Genomic DNA, 21,413 nt, shown 5'->3' on the forward strand with positions numbered 1-21,413 from the left:
CCACACACACACACAGTGCCACACACACACACAGTGCCACACACACACACACACAGTGCCACACACACACAGTGCCACACACACACAGTGCCACACACACACACAGTGCCACACACACACACACACACACACACACACACACACACAGTGCCACACACACACAGTGCCACACACACACACAGTGCCACACACACACAGTGCCACACACACACACAGTGCCACACACACACACACAGTGCCACACACACACACACAGTGCAGTGCCACACACACACAGTGCCACACACACACACACACAGTGCCACACACACACACACACAGTGCACACACACACCACACACACACACACACAGTGCCACACACACACACACACACACACAGTGCCACACACAGTGCCACACACAGTGCCACACACACACACAGTGCCACACACACACACAGTGCCACACACACACACAGTGCCACACACACACACACACAGTGCCACACACACACACACAGTGCCACACACACACACACACACAGTGCCACACACACACACAGTGCCACACACACACAGTGCCACACACACACACACACACACACACACAGTGCCACACACACACACACACACACACACACAAAGTGCCACACACACACACACACACACACAGTGCCACACACAGTGCCACACACACACAGTGCCACACACACAGTGCCACACACACACACACACTGCCACACACACACACTGCCACACACACACTGCCACACACACACACAAAGTGCCACACACACACACACACAGTGCCACACACACACACACACACAGTGCCACACACAGTGCCACACACAGTGCCACACACAGTGCCACACACAGTGCCACACACACACACAGTGCCACACACACAGTGCCACACACACAGTGCCACACACACAGTGCCACACACACAGTGCCACACACACAGTGCCACACACACACACAGTGCCACACACACAGTGCCACACACACAGTGCCACACACACACACACACAGTGCCACACACACACACACAGTGCCACACACACACAGTGCCACACACACACACACACACACAGTGCCACACACACACACACACAGTGCCACACACACACAGTGCCACACACACACACACAGTGCCACACACACACACAGTGCCACACACACACACAGTGCCACACACACCACACACAGTGCCACACACACAGTGCCACACACACACACACAGTGCCACACACACAGTGCCACACACACACACACAGTGCCACACACACACACACACACAGTGCCACACACACACACACACACACACACACACACACACACACACAGTGCCACACACACACACACACACACACACACACACACACACACACACACAGTGCCACACACACACACAGTGCCACACACAGTGCCACACACACACACACAGTGCCACACACACACACACAGTGCCACACACACACACACAGTGCCACACACACACACACAGTGCCACACACACACACACAGTGCCACACACACACACACAGTGCCACACACACACACACACAGTGCCACACACACACACACAGTGCCACACACACACACACAGTGCCACACACACACAGTGCCACACACACACACACACACACACAGTGCCACACACACACACACAGTGCCACACACACACACACACAGTGCCACACACACACACAGTGCCACACACACACAGTGCCACACACACACACACAGTGCCACACACACAGTGCCACACACACACACACACACACACACACACACACACACACACAGTGCCACACACACACACACACACACACAGTGCCACACACAGTGCCACACACACACAGTGCCACACACAGTGCCACACACACACAGTGCCACACACACAGTGCCACACACACACAGTGCCACACACACAGTGCCACACACACAGTGCCACACACACACAGTGCCACACACACAGTGCCACACACACAGTGCCACACACAGTGCCACACACACACACACACACAGTGCCACACACACACACACAGTGCCACACACACACACACACACACACAGTGCCACACACACACACACAGTGCCACACACACACACAGTGCCACACACACACACACAGTGCCACACACACACACACAGTGCCACACACACACACACAGTGCCACACACACACACACAGTGCCACACACACACACAGTGCCACACACACACACACACACACAGTGCCACACACAGTGCCACACACAGTGCCACACAGTGCCACACACACACACACACACACACAGTGCCACACACACACACACACAGTGCCACACACACACACACACACACACAGTGCCACACACACACACACAGTGCCACACACACACACACAGTGCCACACACACACACACAGTGCCACACACACACACACACAGTGCCACACACACACACACACACAGTGCCACACACACACACACAGTGCCACACACACAGTGCCACACACACACAGTGCCACACACACACACACAGTGCCACACACACACACACAGTGCCACACACACACACACACACAGTGCCACACACACACACACACACACACAGTGCCACACACAGTGCCACACAGTGCCACACACAGTGCCACACACACACACACACACACACACACACACACAGTGCCACACACACACAGTGCCACACACACACAGTGCCACACACACACACACACAGTGCCACACACACACAGTGCCACACACACACACAGTGCCACACACACACACACAGTGCCACACACACACACACAGTGCCACACACACACACACACACACACAGTGCCACACACACACACACACACACACACACCACACACAGTGCCACACACAGTGCCACACACAGTGCCACACACAGTGCCACACACAGTGCCACACACACACACACAGTGCCACACACACACACACAGTGCCACACACACACACACACACACACACAGTGCCACACACACACAGTGCCACACACACACACAGTGCCACACACACACACACAGTGCCACACACACACACACACACACACACACAGTGCCACACACACACAGTGCCACACACACACACACACACACCACACACACACAGTGCCACACACACACAGTGCCACACACACACAGTGCCACACACACACAGTGCCACACACACACAGTGCCACACACACACACACACACAGTGCCACACACACACACACACACAGTGCCACACACACACACACAGTGCCACACACACACACACAGTGCCACACACACACAGTGCCACACAGTGCCACACACAGTGCCACACACAGTGCCACACACACACACAGTGCCACACAGTGCCACACACAGTGCCACACACACACACACACAGTGCCACACACAGTGCCACACACACACACACACACACACAGTGCCACACACACACACACACACACACACACACACAGTGCCACACACACACACAGTGCCACACACACACACACACACACACACACACACACACACACCACACACACACACAGTGCCACACACACACACACACAATAGCCTCAGCTGCCCTGGCTAGATAGAGACAAGCACTGTGACGATACCAGTATCAATGGCAGAAATGAAAATACAGACTCTTTTGCCCTTTAAAAAATATGCCATATGTAAAATATTGAGTGCTTGGAAAACAAATAAATGTGACTGGATGACAACCTAATGATGTTTGTTTCCAAGATTAGGGCTGTTTTCCTACAGAAGTCAAATCCACATCGTAGATTTTTTTTCGTAGCCACGACGCTAATGAGTCTCGTGATACTGTATCGTACCGGCCCTAATAGAGCGAGACGGGATCGGAGAAAGAGAGAGTGACAGAGGAACAGTAAAAAAAAAAGAGCCGACAGGACAGACAGAAAGTGTGAAAAGAAGACTTCGGCTCTGACTGAGCGACACCGCCCCCCTCTCCCCCACCTCCTAGCCATCACGCAGTCCCAGGATTTCAGCCTAGGGAGAGACCTTCCACCTCTTCTCCCTCCGCCGCTCCAAGCAGCACAAAAATAGAGGGCAGGGGGAAGGGAGTACGAACGAGACAGTATGAGCCAAGGAGAAAGAGATCGAGAGTGCGAGGTAAGGCAGAAAACACGAGACAGATCAAGATGGGAATGCACGAAAGGGCTCCAAAGAAAACATTAGCGCTGCCACTGATGATAAATAGTCTGTGTGTAGGTGACTAATAACAGTCTGGTTAACCCACAGTGGGCTGTGGCAGACAGTGGCACCAGCAGGTAAGTAGTTAGCCAGTGGGGTCAAAGACCACCCACACCCCCACTCCAGAGGGGCCCATCCCCGACCTCATTGGCTAAGCACACTCCAGCCCCCACCTCTGACACCCCAGATCGATACACAGCCATGTCTCTCCTGACAGCATGGAGAAAGGGAGTATTCCCCCTCAATGCAAAGCTGCTGCACTGAGTTATTCAGCTATGAATGTTTGAGGTTGTGTGGAGTTGGTGTGTGTGTGTGTCCGTTTGTGGAATTTTAGGTAATAGAGTCCGATAAGGCACAAAGCAAAGCTCAGATAATGGTGTTATTGGTCATTGGGCCAGAATGAGTTACACAGTTCTGCATTAGCAACTGCGGATGCATGTACAGCGCATTCGGAAAGTATTCAGACCCCTTGAACTTTTCCACATTTTGTTACGTTACAGCCTTATTCTATAATGGATTCAATAGTTTTTTCCCCCTCATCAATCAACACACGATAAAGCAATGACAAAGCAAAAACAGTTTTTTTTTTAGAACATTAAAATGGAATATCAGATTTACATTAATATTCAGACCCTTTACTCAGTACTTTGTTGAAGCATCTTTGGCAGCGATTACAGCCTCGAGTCTTCTTGGGTATGACGCTACAAGCTTGGCACACCTATATTTGGGGAGTTAATCCCATTCATCTCTGCAGATGCTCTCAAGCTCTGTCAGGTTGGATGGGGAGCGTCGCTGCATGGTAATTTTCAGGTCTCTCCAGAGATGTTTGGTCAGGTTCAAGTCCAGTCTCTGACTGTGCCACTCAAGGACATTCAGAGACTTGTCCCAAAGCTACTCCTGCATTGTCTTAGCTGTGTGCTTAGGGTCGTTGTCTTGTTGGTAGGTGAACTTTCGCCACAGTCTGAAATCCTGAATGCTCTGGAGCAGATTTTCATCAAGGAACTCTGTACTTGATGAGGACAAGTCTCTCAGTCCCTGCCGCTGAAAAACATCCCCACAGCATGATGTTGCCACCACCATGCTTCACCGTAGGGATGGTGCCTGGTTTCCTCCAGACATGACGCTTGACATTCAGGCCAAAGAGTTCAATCTTGGTTTCATCAGACCAGAGAATCTTGTTTTTAGTATTTTAGGTGCCTTTTGGCTAACGACAAGTGGGTTGTCAGGTGCCTTTTACTGAGGAGTGGCTTCCGTCTGGCCACACTACCATAAAGGCCTGATTGGTAGAGTGTTGCAGAGATGGTTGTCCTTCTCCACAGAGGAACTCTGGAACTATGTCAAAGTGACCACCGGGTTCTTGGTCACCTCCCTGACCAAGGGGGTTCTCCCCTAACTTCTCAGCTCTCGGAAGAAACTTGGTGGTTGCAAACTTCTTCCATTTAAGAATGATGGAGGCCACTGTGTTCTTGGGGACCTTCAATGCCGCAGAAATGTTTTGGTATCCTTCCCCAGGTCTGTGCAGCGACACAATCCTGTCTCGGAGCACTGAGGACAATTCCTTTGACCTCATGGCTTGATTTTTTCTCTGACATGCAAAGTCAATTGTGGGTGGGACCTTATATAGAACTGGTGTGTGCCTTTCCAAATCATGTCCAATCAAGTTGTAGAAACATCTCAAGGATGATAAATGGAAACAGGATGCACCTGAGCTCAATTTCATAGCAAATGGTCTGAATACTTATTTAAATAAGGTATTTCTGTTGATGTATAAAATAGAGGTCGACCGATTATGATTTTTCAATGCCGATACCGATTAATCGGACGATTTAAAAAAAAAAATATTTGTAATAATGACAATTACAACAATACTGAATGAAGACTTATTTTAACTTAATATAATACATCAACAAAATCAATTTAGCCTCAAATAAATAATGAAACATTAAATAATGCAAAAACAAAGTGTTGGAGACGAAAGTAAAAGTGCAATAAAAGTGTAAGTCCATATAAGAAAGCTAACGTTTAAGTTCATTGCTCAGAACATGAGAACATATGAAAGCTGGTGGTTCCTTTTAACATGAGTCTTCAATATTCCCAGGTAAGAAGTTTAAGGTTGTAGTTATTATAGGAATTATAGGAATATTTCTCTCTATACCCTTTGTATTTCATATACCTTCTTATAGGCACTTTAGTATTGCCAGTGTAACAGTATAGCTTCCGTCCCTCTCCTCGCTCCTACCTGGACTCGAACCAGGAACACATCGACAGCCACCCTCGAAGCAGCGTTACCCAAGCAGAGCAAAGGAAAAAACTACTCCAAGTCTTAGAGCGAGTGACGTTTGAAACGCTATTAGCGCGCACCCCGCTAACTAGCTAGCCATTTCACATCGGTTACACCAGCCTAATCTCGGGAGTTGATAGGCTTGAAGTCATAAACAGCTCAATGCTTGAAGCATTGCGAAGAGCTGCTGGCAAAACGCACGAAAGTGCTGTTTGAATGAATGCGTACGAGCCTGCTGCTGCCTACCATCGCTCAGTCAGACTTCTATATCAAATCATAGACTTAATTATAACATAATAACACACAGAAATACGAGCCTTAGGTCATTATTGTGGTCGAATCCGGAAACTATCATTTCGAAAAACAAAATGTTTATTCTATCAGTGAAATACGGAACCGTTCCGTATTTTATCTATCGGGTGGCATCCATAAGTCTAAATATTCCTGTTACATTGCACAACCTTCAATGTTATGTCATAATTATGTAAAATTCTGGCAAATTAGTTCGCAACGAGCCAGGCGGCCCAAACTGTTGTATATACCCTGACTCTGCGTGCAATGAACGCAAGAGAAGTGACACAATTTCACCTGGTTAATGTAGCCTGCTAACCTGGATTTCTTTTAGCTAAATATGCAGGTTTAAAAATATATACTTCTGTGTCTTGATTTTAAGAAAGGCATTGATGTTTATGGTTAGGTACAGTCGTGCAACGCTTGTGCTTTTTTCGCAAATGTGCTTTTGTTAAATCATCCCCCGTTTGGCAAAGTTGGCTGTCTTTGTTAGGAAGAAAGTGTCTTCACACAGTTCACAACGAGCCAGGCGGCTCAAACTGCTGCATATAACCTGACTCTGTTGCAAGAGAAGTGACACATTTTCCCTCGTTAAAAAATTCAAGTTAGCAGACAATATTAACTAAATATGCAGGTTTAAAAATATATACTTGTGTATTGATTTTAAGAAAGGAATTGATGTTTATGGTTAGGTACACATTGGAGCAACGACAGTCCTTTTTCGCACCGCATCGATTATATGCAACGCAGGACACGCTAGATAAACTAGTAATATCATCAACCATGTGTAGTTAACTAGTGATCATGATTGATTGATTGTTTTTTATAAGATAGGTTTAATGCTAGCTACATGAGTTTAATGCTACTTACCTTGGCTTCTTACTGCATTCGCGTAACAGGCAGGCTCCTCGTGGAGTGCAATGTAAGGCAGGTGGTTAGAGCATTGGACTAGTCAACTGTAAGGTTTCAAGATTCAATCCCCGAGCTGACAAGGTAAAAATCTGTTTTTCTGCCCCTGAACAAGGCAGTTAACCCACTGTTCCTAGTCCGTCATTGGAAATAAAAATGTGTTCTTAACTGACTTGCCTAGTTAAATAAAGGTGTCAATCAGCCAAATCGGTGTCCAAAAATACAGATTTCTGATTGTTATGAAAACTTGAAATTGGCCCTAATTAATCGGCCATTCCGGTTAATTGGTCGACCTCTAGTATAAATTTGAAAACATTTCTAACAACCTGTTTTTTGCTTTGTCATTATGGGGTATTGTGGGGTATTGTGATGTCACTGTGGGGTATTGTGATGTCATTGTGGGGTATTGTGATGTCATTGTGGGGTATTGTGTGTAGATTGATGAGGGAAAAACATTTATCTAATCCATTTTACAATAAGGCTGTAAGGTAACAAAATGTGGAGAAAAAAAAACAGGGTTCGACTACTTTCCAAATGCACAATACATGCAAACATGTAAATGGTGTGTCGACAAAATTAAATATTACTGTATGCATGTGAAAAACAACTGCAAAAGTGAACATGAATGTAGGCCTAGGAGTCTAGCCTAGTGTATACAGCTTGATGTGGTGTTGTGTCTGCACCCGCCAGGACATGTGACAGGAACAGGATGGAGAGAGGTAGGGGGTGGGGATGAGAGAGGCAGGGGAGGAGAGGGGCATGGGGTGGGAAAGAGAGCGACAGAGCGAGAGCGCGACCGAAAGAGCGAGAAAGAGCGACAGAGCGAGAGCGCGCTAGAGAGCACAAACAGAGAGAGAGAGACATATGGAACAAACAGAGAGAGAGGGGGGATGGTTTCTTCCTCTCCTGTTCTACTCTGCAGCCTGTTTTGGCCCGGGCCCAGAATTCTGCTGCTTCTGGTAACCTGGTTCCATAAAGGAAAGGCCCATGGCTACAGTGAGTAACAAACACATCCTATCCCATCATCACTCAACTTGTCCCAAGCATATATGCGAGCGCACACACAGTGACGCGCTTGAATATATGCATGCACATCCCAGTTGTACACACTAACACACACACAAACACACACAGGCAGGCACGCACAGGCAGACAGGCAGAGACAGGCACGCACAGACAGACAGGCACACACAGAGACAGACAGACAGACAGGCGCTCACAGACAAAGACAGACAGAGAGAGACACGCCCGCACAGACAGAAAGGCAGACAGAACAGCTTGCCCGTCCGACAGGCAGACCCGCCGACACACACACCCGCCGACACACACACCCGCCGACACACACACACACCCGCCGACACACACACACACCTGCCGACACACACACACACCTGCCGACACACACACCCGTCGAGACACACACAAGAGTATGTAGAGAGGTGATGGGGTGGCTAGAAGACAGTGTAGAGAGGTGATGGGATGGATAGAAGACAGTGTAGAGAGGTGATGGGGTGGATAGAAGACAGTGTAGAGAGGTGATGGGGTGGATAGAAGACAGTGAAGAGGTGATGGGGTGGATAGAAGACAGTGTAGAGAGGTGATGGGGTGGATAGAAGACAGTGTAGAGAGGTGATGGGGTGGCTAGAAGACAGTGTAGAGAGGTGATGGGGTGGATAGAAGACAGTGAAGAGGTGATGGGGTGGACAGTGTAGAGAGGTGATGGGGTGGATAGAAGACAGTGAAGAGGTGATGGGGTGGCTAGAAGACAGTGTAGAGGGTGATGGGGTGGATAGAAGACAGTGAAGAGGTGATGGGGTGGATGGACAGTGTGGAGGTGATGGGGTGGCTAGAAGACAGTGTAGAGAGGTGATGGGGTGGCTAGAAGACAGTGTAGAGAGGTGATGGGGTGGATAGAAGACAGTAGAGAGGTGATGGGGTGGATAGAAGACAGTAGAGAGGTGATGGGGTGGATAGAAGACAGTGAAGAGGTGATGGGGTGGATAGAAGACAGTAGAGAGGTGATGGGGTGGATAGAAGACAGTATAAAGAGGTGATGGGGTGGATAAAAGACAGTGTAGAGAGGTGATGGGGTGGATAGAAGACAGTGAAGAGGTGATGGGGTGGATAGAAGACAGTGAAGAGGTGATGGGGTGGAGAAGAGTGATGATGGGTGGATAGAAGACAGTGTAGAGAGGTGATGGGGTGGATAGAAGACAGTGTAGAGAGGTGATGGGGTGGCTAGAAGACAGTGTAGAGAGGTGATGGGGTGGATAGAAGACAGTGTAGAGAGGTGATGGGGTGGATAGAAGACAGTGAAGAGGTGATGGGGTGGATAGAAGACAGTGAAGAGGTGATGGGGTGGATAGAAGACAGTGAAGAGGTGATGGGGTGGATAGAAGACAGTGAAAAGAGGTGATGGGGTGGATAGAAGACTGTAGAGAGGTGATGGGGTGGATAGAAGACAGTGAAGAGGTGATGGGGTGGATAGAAGACAGTGAAGAGGTGATGGGGTGGATAGAAGACAGTGAAGAGGTGATGGGGTGGATAGAAGACAGTGAAGAGAGGTGATGGGGTGGATAGAAGACAGTGAAGAGGTGATGGGGTGGATAGAAGACAGTAGAGAGTTGATGGGGTGGATAGAAGACAGTAGAGAGGTGATGGGGTGGATAGAAGACAGTAGAGAGGTGATGGGGTGGATAGAAGACAGTAGAGAGGTGATGGGGTGGATAGAAGACAGTGAAGAGGTGATGGGGTGGATAGAAGACAGTAGAGAGGTGATGGGGTGGATAGAAGACAGTATAAAGAGGTGATGGGGTGGATAGAAGACAGTGTAGAGAGGTGATGGGGTGGATAGAAGACAGTGTAGAGGTGATGGGGTGGATAGAAGACAGTGAAGAGGTGATGGGGTGGATAGAAGACAGTGTAGAGAGGTGATGGGGTGGATAGAAGACAGTGTAGAGAGGTGATGGGGTGGATAGAAGACAGTGTAGAGGTGATGGGGTGGCTAGAAGACAGTGTAGAGGTGATGGGGTGGATAGAAGACAGTGAAGAGGTGATGGGGTGGATAGAAGACAGTGTAGATAGGTGATGGGGTGGCTAGAAGACAGTGGAGAGGTGATGGGGTGGATAGAAGACAGTAGAGAGGTGATGGGGTGGCTAGAAGACAGTGTAGTGTAGAGGTGATGGGGTGGATAGAAGACAGTGTAGAGAGGTGATGGGGTGGATAGAAGACAGTGTAGAGAGGTGATGGGGTGGATAGAAGACAGTGTAGAGAGGTGATGGGGTGGGTAGAAGACAGTGTAGAGAGGTGATGGGGTGGATAGAAGACAGTGTAGAGAGGTGATGGGGTGGATAGAAGACAGTGTAGAGAGGTGATGGGGTGGATAGAAGACAGTGTAGAGAGGTGATGGGGTGGATAGAAGACAGTGAAGAGAGGTGATGGGGTGGCTAGAAGACATTGTAGAGAGGTGATGGGGTGGATAGAAGACAGTGTAGAGAGGTGATGGGGTGGATAGAAGACAGTGTAGAGAGGTGATGGGTTGGATAGAAGACAGTGTAGAGAGGTGATGGGGTGGCTAGAAGACAGTGTAGAGAGGTGATGGGGTGGATAGAAGACAGTGTAAAGAGGTGATGGGGTGGCTAGAAGACAGTGTAGAGAGGTGATGGGTGATGGGGTGGATAGAAGACAGTGTAGAGAGGTGATGGGGTGGATAGAAGACAGTGTAGAGAGGTGATGGGTTGGATAGAAGACAGTGTAGAGAGGTGATGGGGTGGCTAGAAGACAGTGTAGAGAGGTGATGGGTTGGATAGAAGACAGTGTAGAGAGGTGATGGGGTGGATAGAAGACAGTGTAGAGAGGTGATGGGTTGGATAGAAGACAGTGTAGAGTGGTGATGGGGTGGATAGAAGACAGTGTATAGAGGTGATGGGGTGGCTACAGGGAGAGAGAAGAGGAGGAGAGAAGAGGAAATCACAACAACTCTGCACCGCAATTCATCTGGGTGCCAAGCAGGCTGGGAACAGGGTCCATTTTAATTTGGCCAGGTAATAACTAGGTCTGTGACGTTAACAGTATCCCAATTTCAGTGGCAAAAATGTAAACATGAAGCAGACCTCTCATTGTCCCTTTAATAACCTGCTGTATGTAACATATTGTGCTGTAGTTTAGAAAATAAATACATGTGACTCTGGATGACAACATAATGATGTTTGTTTCCAACATTAGGGCAGTTCCGCTTCGTATTTTGTTTCCTTGTCACGATACTAACGAGTATCGGGATACTGGTAACCTCCCAGACCTAGTAATATATATTTCGAGGGAAATCAGATTGGTTTTTAGCTGGTGGTGCGGGGCCAGCCCATGATAGGTCACCAGCTGGTTCTGTGTATACAGGAAGCCAGTAATTGAAGCATTTCTCTCCCGCTACACCCGGCCTGGCTCTGTGAGAGATGATGTGGATGGAGAGGATTCAATGCTGTGTGGACCTTCAATTTGGGGATGACCAGAATTGCACAGCATCATCCAAAAATACATTACAAAACCTAGAGATATTGTCCAAAAATATGTTCAGGAGAGTTAATTGTTGGGTAGCGCCAAATATTCAACAGCACTATTCCACATAGTCAACAACAAGAGCACGGCACTATTCCACATAGTCAACAACAAGAGCACGGCACTATTCCACATAATCAACAACAAGAGCACGGCACTATTCCACATAGTCAACAACAAGAGCACGGCACTATTCCACATAGTCAACAACAAGAGCACGGCACTATTCCACATAGTCAACAACAAGAGCACGGCACTATTCCACATAGTCAACAACAAGTGCACGGCACTATTCCACATAGTCAACAACAAGAGCACACTATTCCACATAGTCAACAACAAGAGCACGGCACTATTCCACATAGTCAACAACAAGAGCACGGCACTATTCCACATAGTCAACAACAAGAGCACGGCACTATTCCACATAGTCAACAACAAGAGCACGGCACTATTCCACATAGTCAAAAACAAGACTACAGCACAACAAGACTACAGCACATAGTCAACAAGACTACAGCACTATTGCACATAGTCAATGAGACTACAGCACAACAAGACTACAGCACATAGTCAACAACAACACTACAGCACATAGTCAATGAGACTACAGCACTATTGCACATAGTCAATGAGACTACAGCACTATTGCACATAGTCAATGAGACTACAGCACTATTGCACATAGTCAATGAGACTACAGCACTATTGCACATAGTCAATGAGACTACAGCACTATTGCACATAGTCAATGAGACTACAGCACTATTGCACATAGTCAATGAGACTACAGCACTATTGCACATAGTCAATGAGACTACAGCAGTGCTTCTTAATCCTGGTCCTGGGACCTAAAGGGGTGACCATGTTTGTTTTTGCCCTGGGCACGACACACCTGATTACACTAATCAAACAAAAGTTTGATGATTCGTTGATTAGTGGAACCAGGTGTGTAGTGCTAGGTCAAAATCCTGTTTGGGTCCCCGTGACCAGGATTAAGAAACTACAGCAATATTCCACTTAGTCAACAACTAGACTACAGTTATATTCTACATAGTCAACTTGACAACAGTACTAATTTAAATAGTCAACAAGATAACAACACTGTTCCACATCATATGTATTTGGACAATGAAGCAAAAACATGTACATATAAACAGTACCAGTCAAAAGTATGGACACACCTGCTCATTCAAGAGTTTCTTCATTTGTACCATTTTCTACATTGTGTGCAAATCTGTCATCAAGGCAAAGTGTGGCAACTTTGAAGAATCTCAAATATATTTTGATTTGTTTAACACTTTTTTTTAGTTATTACATGGTTTCATATGTGTTATTTATTCTACAATGTAGAAAATTGTTTTGTTTTTTTAAATAAAGAAAAACCCTTGAATGAGTAGGTGTCCAAAAGTTTGACTGCTACTATCTACACACACAGTACCAGTAAATGCCCTCAAATAGAAGTTGACATTCTGTACTGTTGCATATGAAACATCTCATCTCAAATCCAAATAGAGATCAAATGTTTCATAGGTAACAGTACAGAATGTCAACTTCTATTTGAGGGTATTTTTATATACATTCTGTATTTGAGGATATTTTCATACATGCCTAATATGTAACATTCACATCCCTAAAATGCTGGCGTATAGAGCCACATTACATATAACACTAGTCCACAAAACTATTCCACATAGTCAACTACACTCCAGATGTGCAGTTTCTGTTCTTACCCATAGTTGGCTCTGGTTCTGGTTCTGTGGGTTCCTGGATGGGGCTGGCTGGGGTTTCCACCATGTCCCTCTGTGTACAGACGTAGTCGGCCTGGGGGTGAAGGTCCAGGTCGCCCCCTGCCTGCTTCTCACACTCCCCATGAAGCCACCTGAGAGAAACAAAAAAACACCATTAAATCAACAACACAGCTTTACATTACTTCAACTTGTAGCATCAGTGTTTCCCCAATAATTTCTTCTTCCACAATAACCAGCACCATCTCCATATTTACACAAATGTCAGGTTATGACAATATACATAACCCACTAACAATACCCCCACCTGACGTGACTATGACAAAGCAAGAAATATACTATTTTGACTGGAACGCACCACAATCACATGCTCCATCATAACAGTGCAACTTCACTTGTCATCAGTGTGAAGCTGGTTTCCATCAGTCCTTCTTTATACCAGCCTTAGTTATAATTTGATGTCCACCCTGATGCATTAAGCATAACTAAACTGTCTAGTCAGGCAGGTTTGGTTAATCATCAGTCAGACAGCCTCCAGGGCAGCTCTCCCAGAGCGGGGTCTCTAAGCCTGTGGGTTTGCCCTGCCAGCTGTTTCCCTTCTCTCACTCTCCTCCACTCTTCCTCCCTTTTCTCGCACCCTCACTTACTCTGCCTTGCTCCCTCTCCAGTCTCTCCCCTTCCCTCTCTCCAGATGAATTCTCTGTGTCGCGCTGCAGCAGGTTTGTCCCAGTAGGGTGCAGCCCGACTGTCTCCTGCTCCATTTTCTCTCCGGCTCTCCCTGCCTGCTGTAATTACATTTCTGCACAGGCATCAGGGCAGGGCAGCCGGCTGTGTCGAAAGGACCCCCGAGTGAGTGTCCGCAGGAGGTAGAGAGTCATTATGGGGAATTGGGCTACTCCAGCGACTCCCGAGCTCTGGCTACTTCAAAAAGACGGACCAGTTTGAGTTTCAGTGGGGAAACTGGCAAAAAGCTAGTTAGCTGAGTCAGTGTGATAGGTAAGCACTATGCAAACATACCAACGCAGTTCATCGATGGTAATACATCCCAGTGTGTTCGGGGAACATTAGGATGACTACCAGAGAAGTGGCTGCGTGAGCCCTACTCGGCAATGTGAGTATGCTTCGTCATACTTATGAAGGACCTCTTAGAGAATGGCCATGTCATCCCTTTCCCGGGAGCTGGTGTTAATGCTACTGTTAAAACTATCCACAATAACAATGCAGAACTGGCCTTGTGAATACTTCGTGAATAACCTATGGCTGCCACAGTTTTCCCACTCCCCAATGCAAAATGCCTAAAACAGCACTTCAAGTGTAGTTCCACTGTAAGGGTTGATATGAGTTTGCAGCTTCCATCTACTTCCCTGGACCCCAGGAAGTGTCTAGTACAGTGAAAATTGTGTGTGACCCTCAGGCGACTTGCTGGACCTTGGATAAACCAATCCATTCGCCACAGCGGTTTTTACTTTACACAACCCCTTATCACAAAGCCATCACTGTGCCTCTGACCGCATGAGCTCTGGGTTGCCGTAATGACTTGTGGTCGGCGTGGGCAACAATTACTCTGTTGTGGAAATATTTTGGCCCTCAGCAGGGATGTCAAATCCAGCTCTGTGATTGGTTAACAATAGTAGTTGGTGTAGAGGCCCCGTAGCCAGTAATCTACAGATTTATCTTTTCTGTGACAAGGATTGGCTGGAGCGGTGAGCCACTTGTTAACCTTAAGATGACCTTTGGTATTGAACATTTGTACGATGTGAAACGTGTGAGAAACCAACTAAACTAACCTAAGCTAAGTATGTAACGCTACGTTTCCCCGTCTGTGAAACTTCAACAAACTAAAGTTTAATATATTGAAGATCAAATATTTGTCTCATGCGCTGAATAAAACAGGTGTAGACCTTACCGTGAAATGCTTACTTACAGGCACTTAAACTGCATTGTGGTTAAGAACATTTTTACAAAATAAACTAAAGTAAAAAATAAAACAAAACAACAATAACAAGGCTATATACAGGTGGTACCGGTACAGAGTCAATGTGCTGGGGGTGGAGTTAAAGTGACTATGCATGGATAATAAACAGAGTAGTAGCAGTGTAAAAATGGGGGGGGGGCGCAATGCCAATAGTCCGGGTAGCCATTTGATTAGCTATTCAGGAGTCTATTGGCTTGGGGGTAGAAGCTGTTAAGAAGCCTTTTGGACCTAGACTTGGAGCTCTGTTACCGCTTGCTGTACAGTAGCAGAGAGAACAGTCTATGACTAGGGTGGCTGGAGTCTTTGGCAATTTTTAGGGCCTTCCACTGACACCGCCTGGTATAGAGGTTCTGGATGGCAGGTAGCTTGGCCCCAGTGATGTGCTGGGCCGTACGCACTACCCTCCGTAGTGCCTTGCGGTCGAAGGCCAGGCAGTTGCCATACCAGGTGGTGATGCAACCAGTCAGGCAGGATGCTCTCGATGGTGCAGCTGTATAACTATTTGAAGATCTGAGGATCCATGCCAAATCTTTTTAGACTCCTGAGGGGGAATAGGCATTATAGTGCCTTCTTCACGACTGTCTTAGTGTGGTCGGACCATGATAGTTTGTAGGTGATGTGGACACTTGAAGCTCTCAGCCTGCTCGAATACAGCCCTGTCGATGAGAATGGGGGTGTGTTTGGTCCTCCTTTTCCTGTAGTCCACAATCATCTCCTTTGTCTTGATCACATTGAGGGAGAGGTTGTTATTCTGGCACCACACTGTCAGGGCTCTGACCTCCTCCCTATAGGCTGTCTCGTCGTTGTCGGTGAGCAGGTCTACCACTGTTGTGTCGTCCGCAAACTTAATTATGGTGTTGGTGTCATGCCTGGCCATGCAGTCGTGGGTGAACAGGAGGGGACTGAGTACGCACCTGTGGGAAGCTCCAGTGTTGAGGATCAGCGTGGCAGATGTGTTGCTACCTACCCTCACCACCTGGGGGTGGCCATTTAGGAAGTCCAGGATCCAGTTGCAGAGGGAGGTGTTTAGTCCCAGGATCCTTAGCTTAGTGATGAGCTTTGAGGGTACTATGGTGTTGAACGCTGAGCTGTAGTCAATGAATAGCATTCTCACGTAAGTGTTCCTTTTGTCCAGGTGGGAAATGGCAGTGCAATAGAGATTGCATCATCTGTGGGTCCGTTTGGGCGTTAATGCAAATTGCAGTGGGTCTAGGGTTTCTGGGATAATGGTGTTGATGTGAGCCATTAACAACCTTTCAAAGCATTTCATGGCTATTGACGTGAGTGCTACGGGTCTGTAGTCATTTAGGCAGTTTGCCTTTGTGTTCTTGGGCACAGGGAGTATGGTGGTCTGCTTGAAACATGTTGGTATTAAAAATACTTAATCAGGGACATGTTGAAAATATCAGTGAAGACACCTGTCAGTTGTTCAGCACATGCCCGGCGCACAGGTCCTGGTAATTCGTCTGGCCCCGCAGCCTTGTGTATGTTGACCTGTTTAAAGGTCTTACTCACCTCGGCTACGGAGAGCGTGATCACACAGTCGTCCGGAACAGCTGATGCTCTCATGCATGCCTCAGTGTTGCTTGCCTAGAAGTGATTTAGCTTGTCTGGTAGGCTCGTGTCACTGGGCAGCTCACGGCTGTGCTTCCCTTTGTAGTCTGTAATAGTTTGCAAGCCCTGCCAGATAAGACGAATGTCGGAGCTGGAATAGTATGATTCAATCTTAGCCCTGTATTGACGTTTTGCCTGTTTGATGGTTCGTCACAGGGCATATCAGGATTTAATTTAAGCTTCCGGGTTAGAGTCCCCCTTCTTGAAAGCGGCAGCTCTGTGCGAATGTTGCCTGTTATCCATGGCTTCTGGTTGGGGTATGTACGTACAGTCACTGTGGGGATGACGTCCTCGATGCACTTATTGATAAAGCCAGTGACTGATGTGGTGTACTCCTCAATGCCATCGGAAGAATCCTGGAACATGTTCCAGTTTGTGATAGTAAAACAGTCCTGTAGTTTAGCATCTGCTTTATCTGACTCTTCATCTGAGTCACTGGCGCTTTCTGCTTGAATTTTTTGCTTGTAAGCAGGAATCAGGAGGATAGAGTTGTGGTCAGATTTACCAAATGGAGGGCGAGGGAGAGCTTTGTACGCGTCTCTTTGTGTGGGGTACAGGTGATCTAGATTTTTTCCCCCTCTGGTTGCACATTAACATGCTGGTAGAAATGAGGTAAAATGGATTTAAGTTTCCCTGCATTAAAGTCCCCACCCACTAGGAGTGCCGCCTCTGGATGAGCATTTTCTTGTTTGCTTATGGCCTTATACAGCTCGTTGAGTGCCGTCTTAGTGCCTGCATCGGTTTGTGGTGGTAAATAGACAGCTCCGAAAAATATAGTTTAACTCTCCTTGTAAATAGTGTGGTCTACAGTTTATCATGAGATAATCTACTTCAGGCAAGCAAAATCTCAAGACTTCCTTAATATTAGATTTTGTGCACCAGCTGTTATTTAAAAATAGACAGAGACCGCCACCCCTTGTCTTAACCGAGGCAGCTGTTCTATCTTGCCATTGGACCAAAAACCCAGCCAGCTGTATGTTATCCATGTTGTCGGTCAGCCACAACTCGGTGAAAAATAAGATATTACAGTTTTTAATGTCCCGTTGGTAGGACAGTCTTGATCGGAGCTCATCTATTTTGTTATCCAATGATTGCACGTTGGCTAATAAAACTGATGGTAGATGGGGATTACTCACTCGCCATCAGATCCTTACAAGGCACCCCGACCTACGTCCCTGATATCTAGTATCTTCTTCATGGGAATGGATTTGGGCCTTGTCGGGTGTCTGAAGTAAATCCTTCGCGTCTGACTTAAAGAAAATATCTTTGTCCAGTACGAGGTGAGTCATCGCTGTCCTAATATCCAGTAGCTCTTTTCAGTCATAAGAGACCGTGGCAGAAACATTACGTACAAAATAAGTTTAATACGTTTAAAAATATATATTTTAACCTTTATTTAACTAGGCAAGTCAGTTAAGAACAAATTCTTATTTACAATTAAGGCCTAACCAGGCCAAACCCTAACGACGCTGGGCCAATTGTGCGCAGCCCTATGGGATTCCCAATCACGGCCGGTTGTGATACTGCCTGGAATCGAACCATGGTCTGTAGTGACGCCTCTAGCACTCAGATGCAGTGCCTTAGACCGCTGCACCACTCAATCACACGTAATGAGACAGATGATACAACCTACGTACACAGAGACACTAAAAGAGGACCCTTGGGAACCCATGTGGCAGATACAGTATAATACACCACTCACTGATACATGTAAGCCTGGTCCTAGATCTGTTTGTGCTGTATGACCCCTTATGTGAAAAATGACAATGACCAAAACACTAACAGAATTGGGACCAGGCTAGTCACATACAAAATAAATATTATAAACTGGGTGGTTTGAGCCCTGAATGCCGATTGACTGACAGTCGTGATATATATTTTTTATTTTACTAGGCAAGTCAGTTAAGAACAAATTATTTTTTTCAAAAACGGCCTAGGATCTCTGCCTTGTTCAGGGGCAGAACGACAGATTTTTACCTTGTCAGCTCGGGGATTCGATCTTGCAACCTTTCGGTTACTAGTCCAACGCTCTAACCACTAGGCTACTTGCCGCCCCAGGTATCAGACCGTATACCATGGCTATGACAAAATATTTATTTTAACTGCTCTAATTTCGATGGTAACCAGTTTATAATATCAATAAGGTACCTAGGGGATAAGGCAATAAGGAACCTAACAGAGCTTAGCAGTGGAATACTATCACTGTCTGTCACAGCTAAGGGCTGTGTCCAGTCACTCCGCATTGCGTTGTGCATAAGAACAGCGCTTAGCCATAGTATATTGGCCATATACGACATACCCCTCGAGTCTTATTGCTTAATTACAGCTCTGCTGTGTATCAGCTCTTTGTCTTGCATTCCCTCAGCAGAATTCTGTAACAATCAACAGTAACCACGGAATGAGGCGTACCTTTTGCAGGTATGGCAGTTGAGGAGGTCATCCTTGGGAACGTCGCTGGGTCCCTGGCCCCTCCCACACAGCGGACACGACAGGGCGGGGGCGGGCTCCTCCGGTCGCGTGTGGCAACGCTCACACAGTGTGATGTTGTGGCCCCAGTGGCCTGCCTGCCTGACTCCGCACTGAGAACACACCCGACAGTTCTGGAGAGGGAGAGACATGCTACATTAGTTACATTACTACATGGATTCATTGCCTTCCAGAACATTTCAACATGTGTCTTTTCATTGTCTAACAACCAAAGTTTGGAGTTGCAAAACTATAACGTGAAAAAGACATTATTTGAAAAATACTTTTCCCGGTGGCTATAGAATGCTTAGCTACATGGCAACAGAACGACCATAGATAACATAGAAAGTAATGACTTTATTTCTGCCAAACACCTTCAAAACTTTTGACAACTGACCTCACTTTGTTATGAAGCATGAAATTGTTCTGTTTGAATGTTTGCTGAAAATGTAACACATCAGAGGTCTAAACTAATTGACAGTTATTTACATTGTAATGTTGGTAATTAAAACTGATACAACACTTGCCATCTTTACGACAGCCATTTCAAATACTTTTTCACTGCATTGAGTTACGAAATATCAGAATTAACATCAATTTCCCCAACGCATCTTTAAGAATATGCCTCCCTCTATGCAATGAGCATGTGATCAGCCAGCTGGAAATTTCATTACGCCTTCAAAAGTACCACTTCAAGCTCATTGAGTAGCAGCATCATTCCCAGATTTTGGGGGCGAGGAGGAGGAACAAGCTCATTCTAAAGCTTCTCTGTGAAAACACCCACAACGCTCAAACCCTCCCCTTCCAAAGCTCAGACCCCCACTGGCCTAGTACAGTAACAAGCCACCACTCTGGCCTGGGTCCAGTGGCCGGCTCATGTCCAACAGTGGGGGAGAGAGTTGGTGAATACTATCACTGTCTGTCAGGTCCTGCCTGTGGGACCGGGGAAGGAGGGAGAGGAAGAGATAAATGCCCACCCGTCCATCCTAAGGAAAGTAAGTGCCTGTCTGGGATTTGGGAGAAGATGAGGATAAGGTGGGGGAGGGGTGAGTGTGTGTGTTAGCAGGCCTCAGATAACTCCATTTGCCATGGCAGCACAGTGTGTGTTTTGTCACAGTGAGCAGTGGACAGACAGGGATTAATGAGATGCGGTGGTGGAGTTTGGGTGTAGGCTATGCTCAAACCCTACACTCCAACCCGAGTACTCCGTTCTGTCCCCTTTGGTCTCTTAGCCCTCCGACCCCTACGGGCGGGCAGCTCTCTGTACTGGCACCAAGCTCTTCTCTGTCCTGGCACCCCAACGGTAGAACCAGCTTCCCCCTGAAGCTAGGACAGCAGAGTCCCTGCCCATCTTCAGAAAACATCTAAAAATCTACCTCTTCAA

At 47.0% G+C, this 21,413-nt stretch overlaps 1 protein-coding gene across 1 annotated transcript in view; it reads right to left on the reverse strand.

Moving 5' to 3' along the window:
- The window catches only part of LOC112232703 (histone-lysine N-methyltransferase 2C-like), a 301,309-nt gene that overhangs the window by 98,268 nt on the left and 181,628 nt on the right, over positions 1–21,413 (reverse strand). The window contains exons 10-11 of the mRNA XM_042298636.1: positions 19,973–20,163; positions 13,960–14,108 (exon numbers count right to left, since the gene is read on the reverse strand). Coding sequence (XP_042154570.1) covers positions 13,960–14,108; positions 19,973–20,163 — 340 coding nt within the window. The remainder of the gene's footprint in view (positions 1–13,959; positions 14,109–19,972; positions 20,164–21,413) is intronic.

Source organism: Oncorhynchus tshawytscha, linkage group LG16 (assembly GCF_018296145.1).
Source record: "Oncorhynchus tshawytscha isolate Ot180627B linkage group LG16, Otsh_v2.0, whole genome shotgun sequence".
NCBI classification, from domain to species: domain Eukaryota; kingdom Metazoa; phylum Chordata; class Actinopteri; order Salmoniformes; family Salmonidae; genus Oncorhynchus; species Oncorhynchus tshawytscha.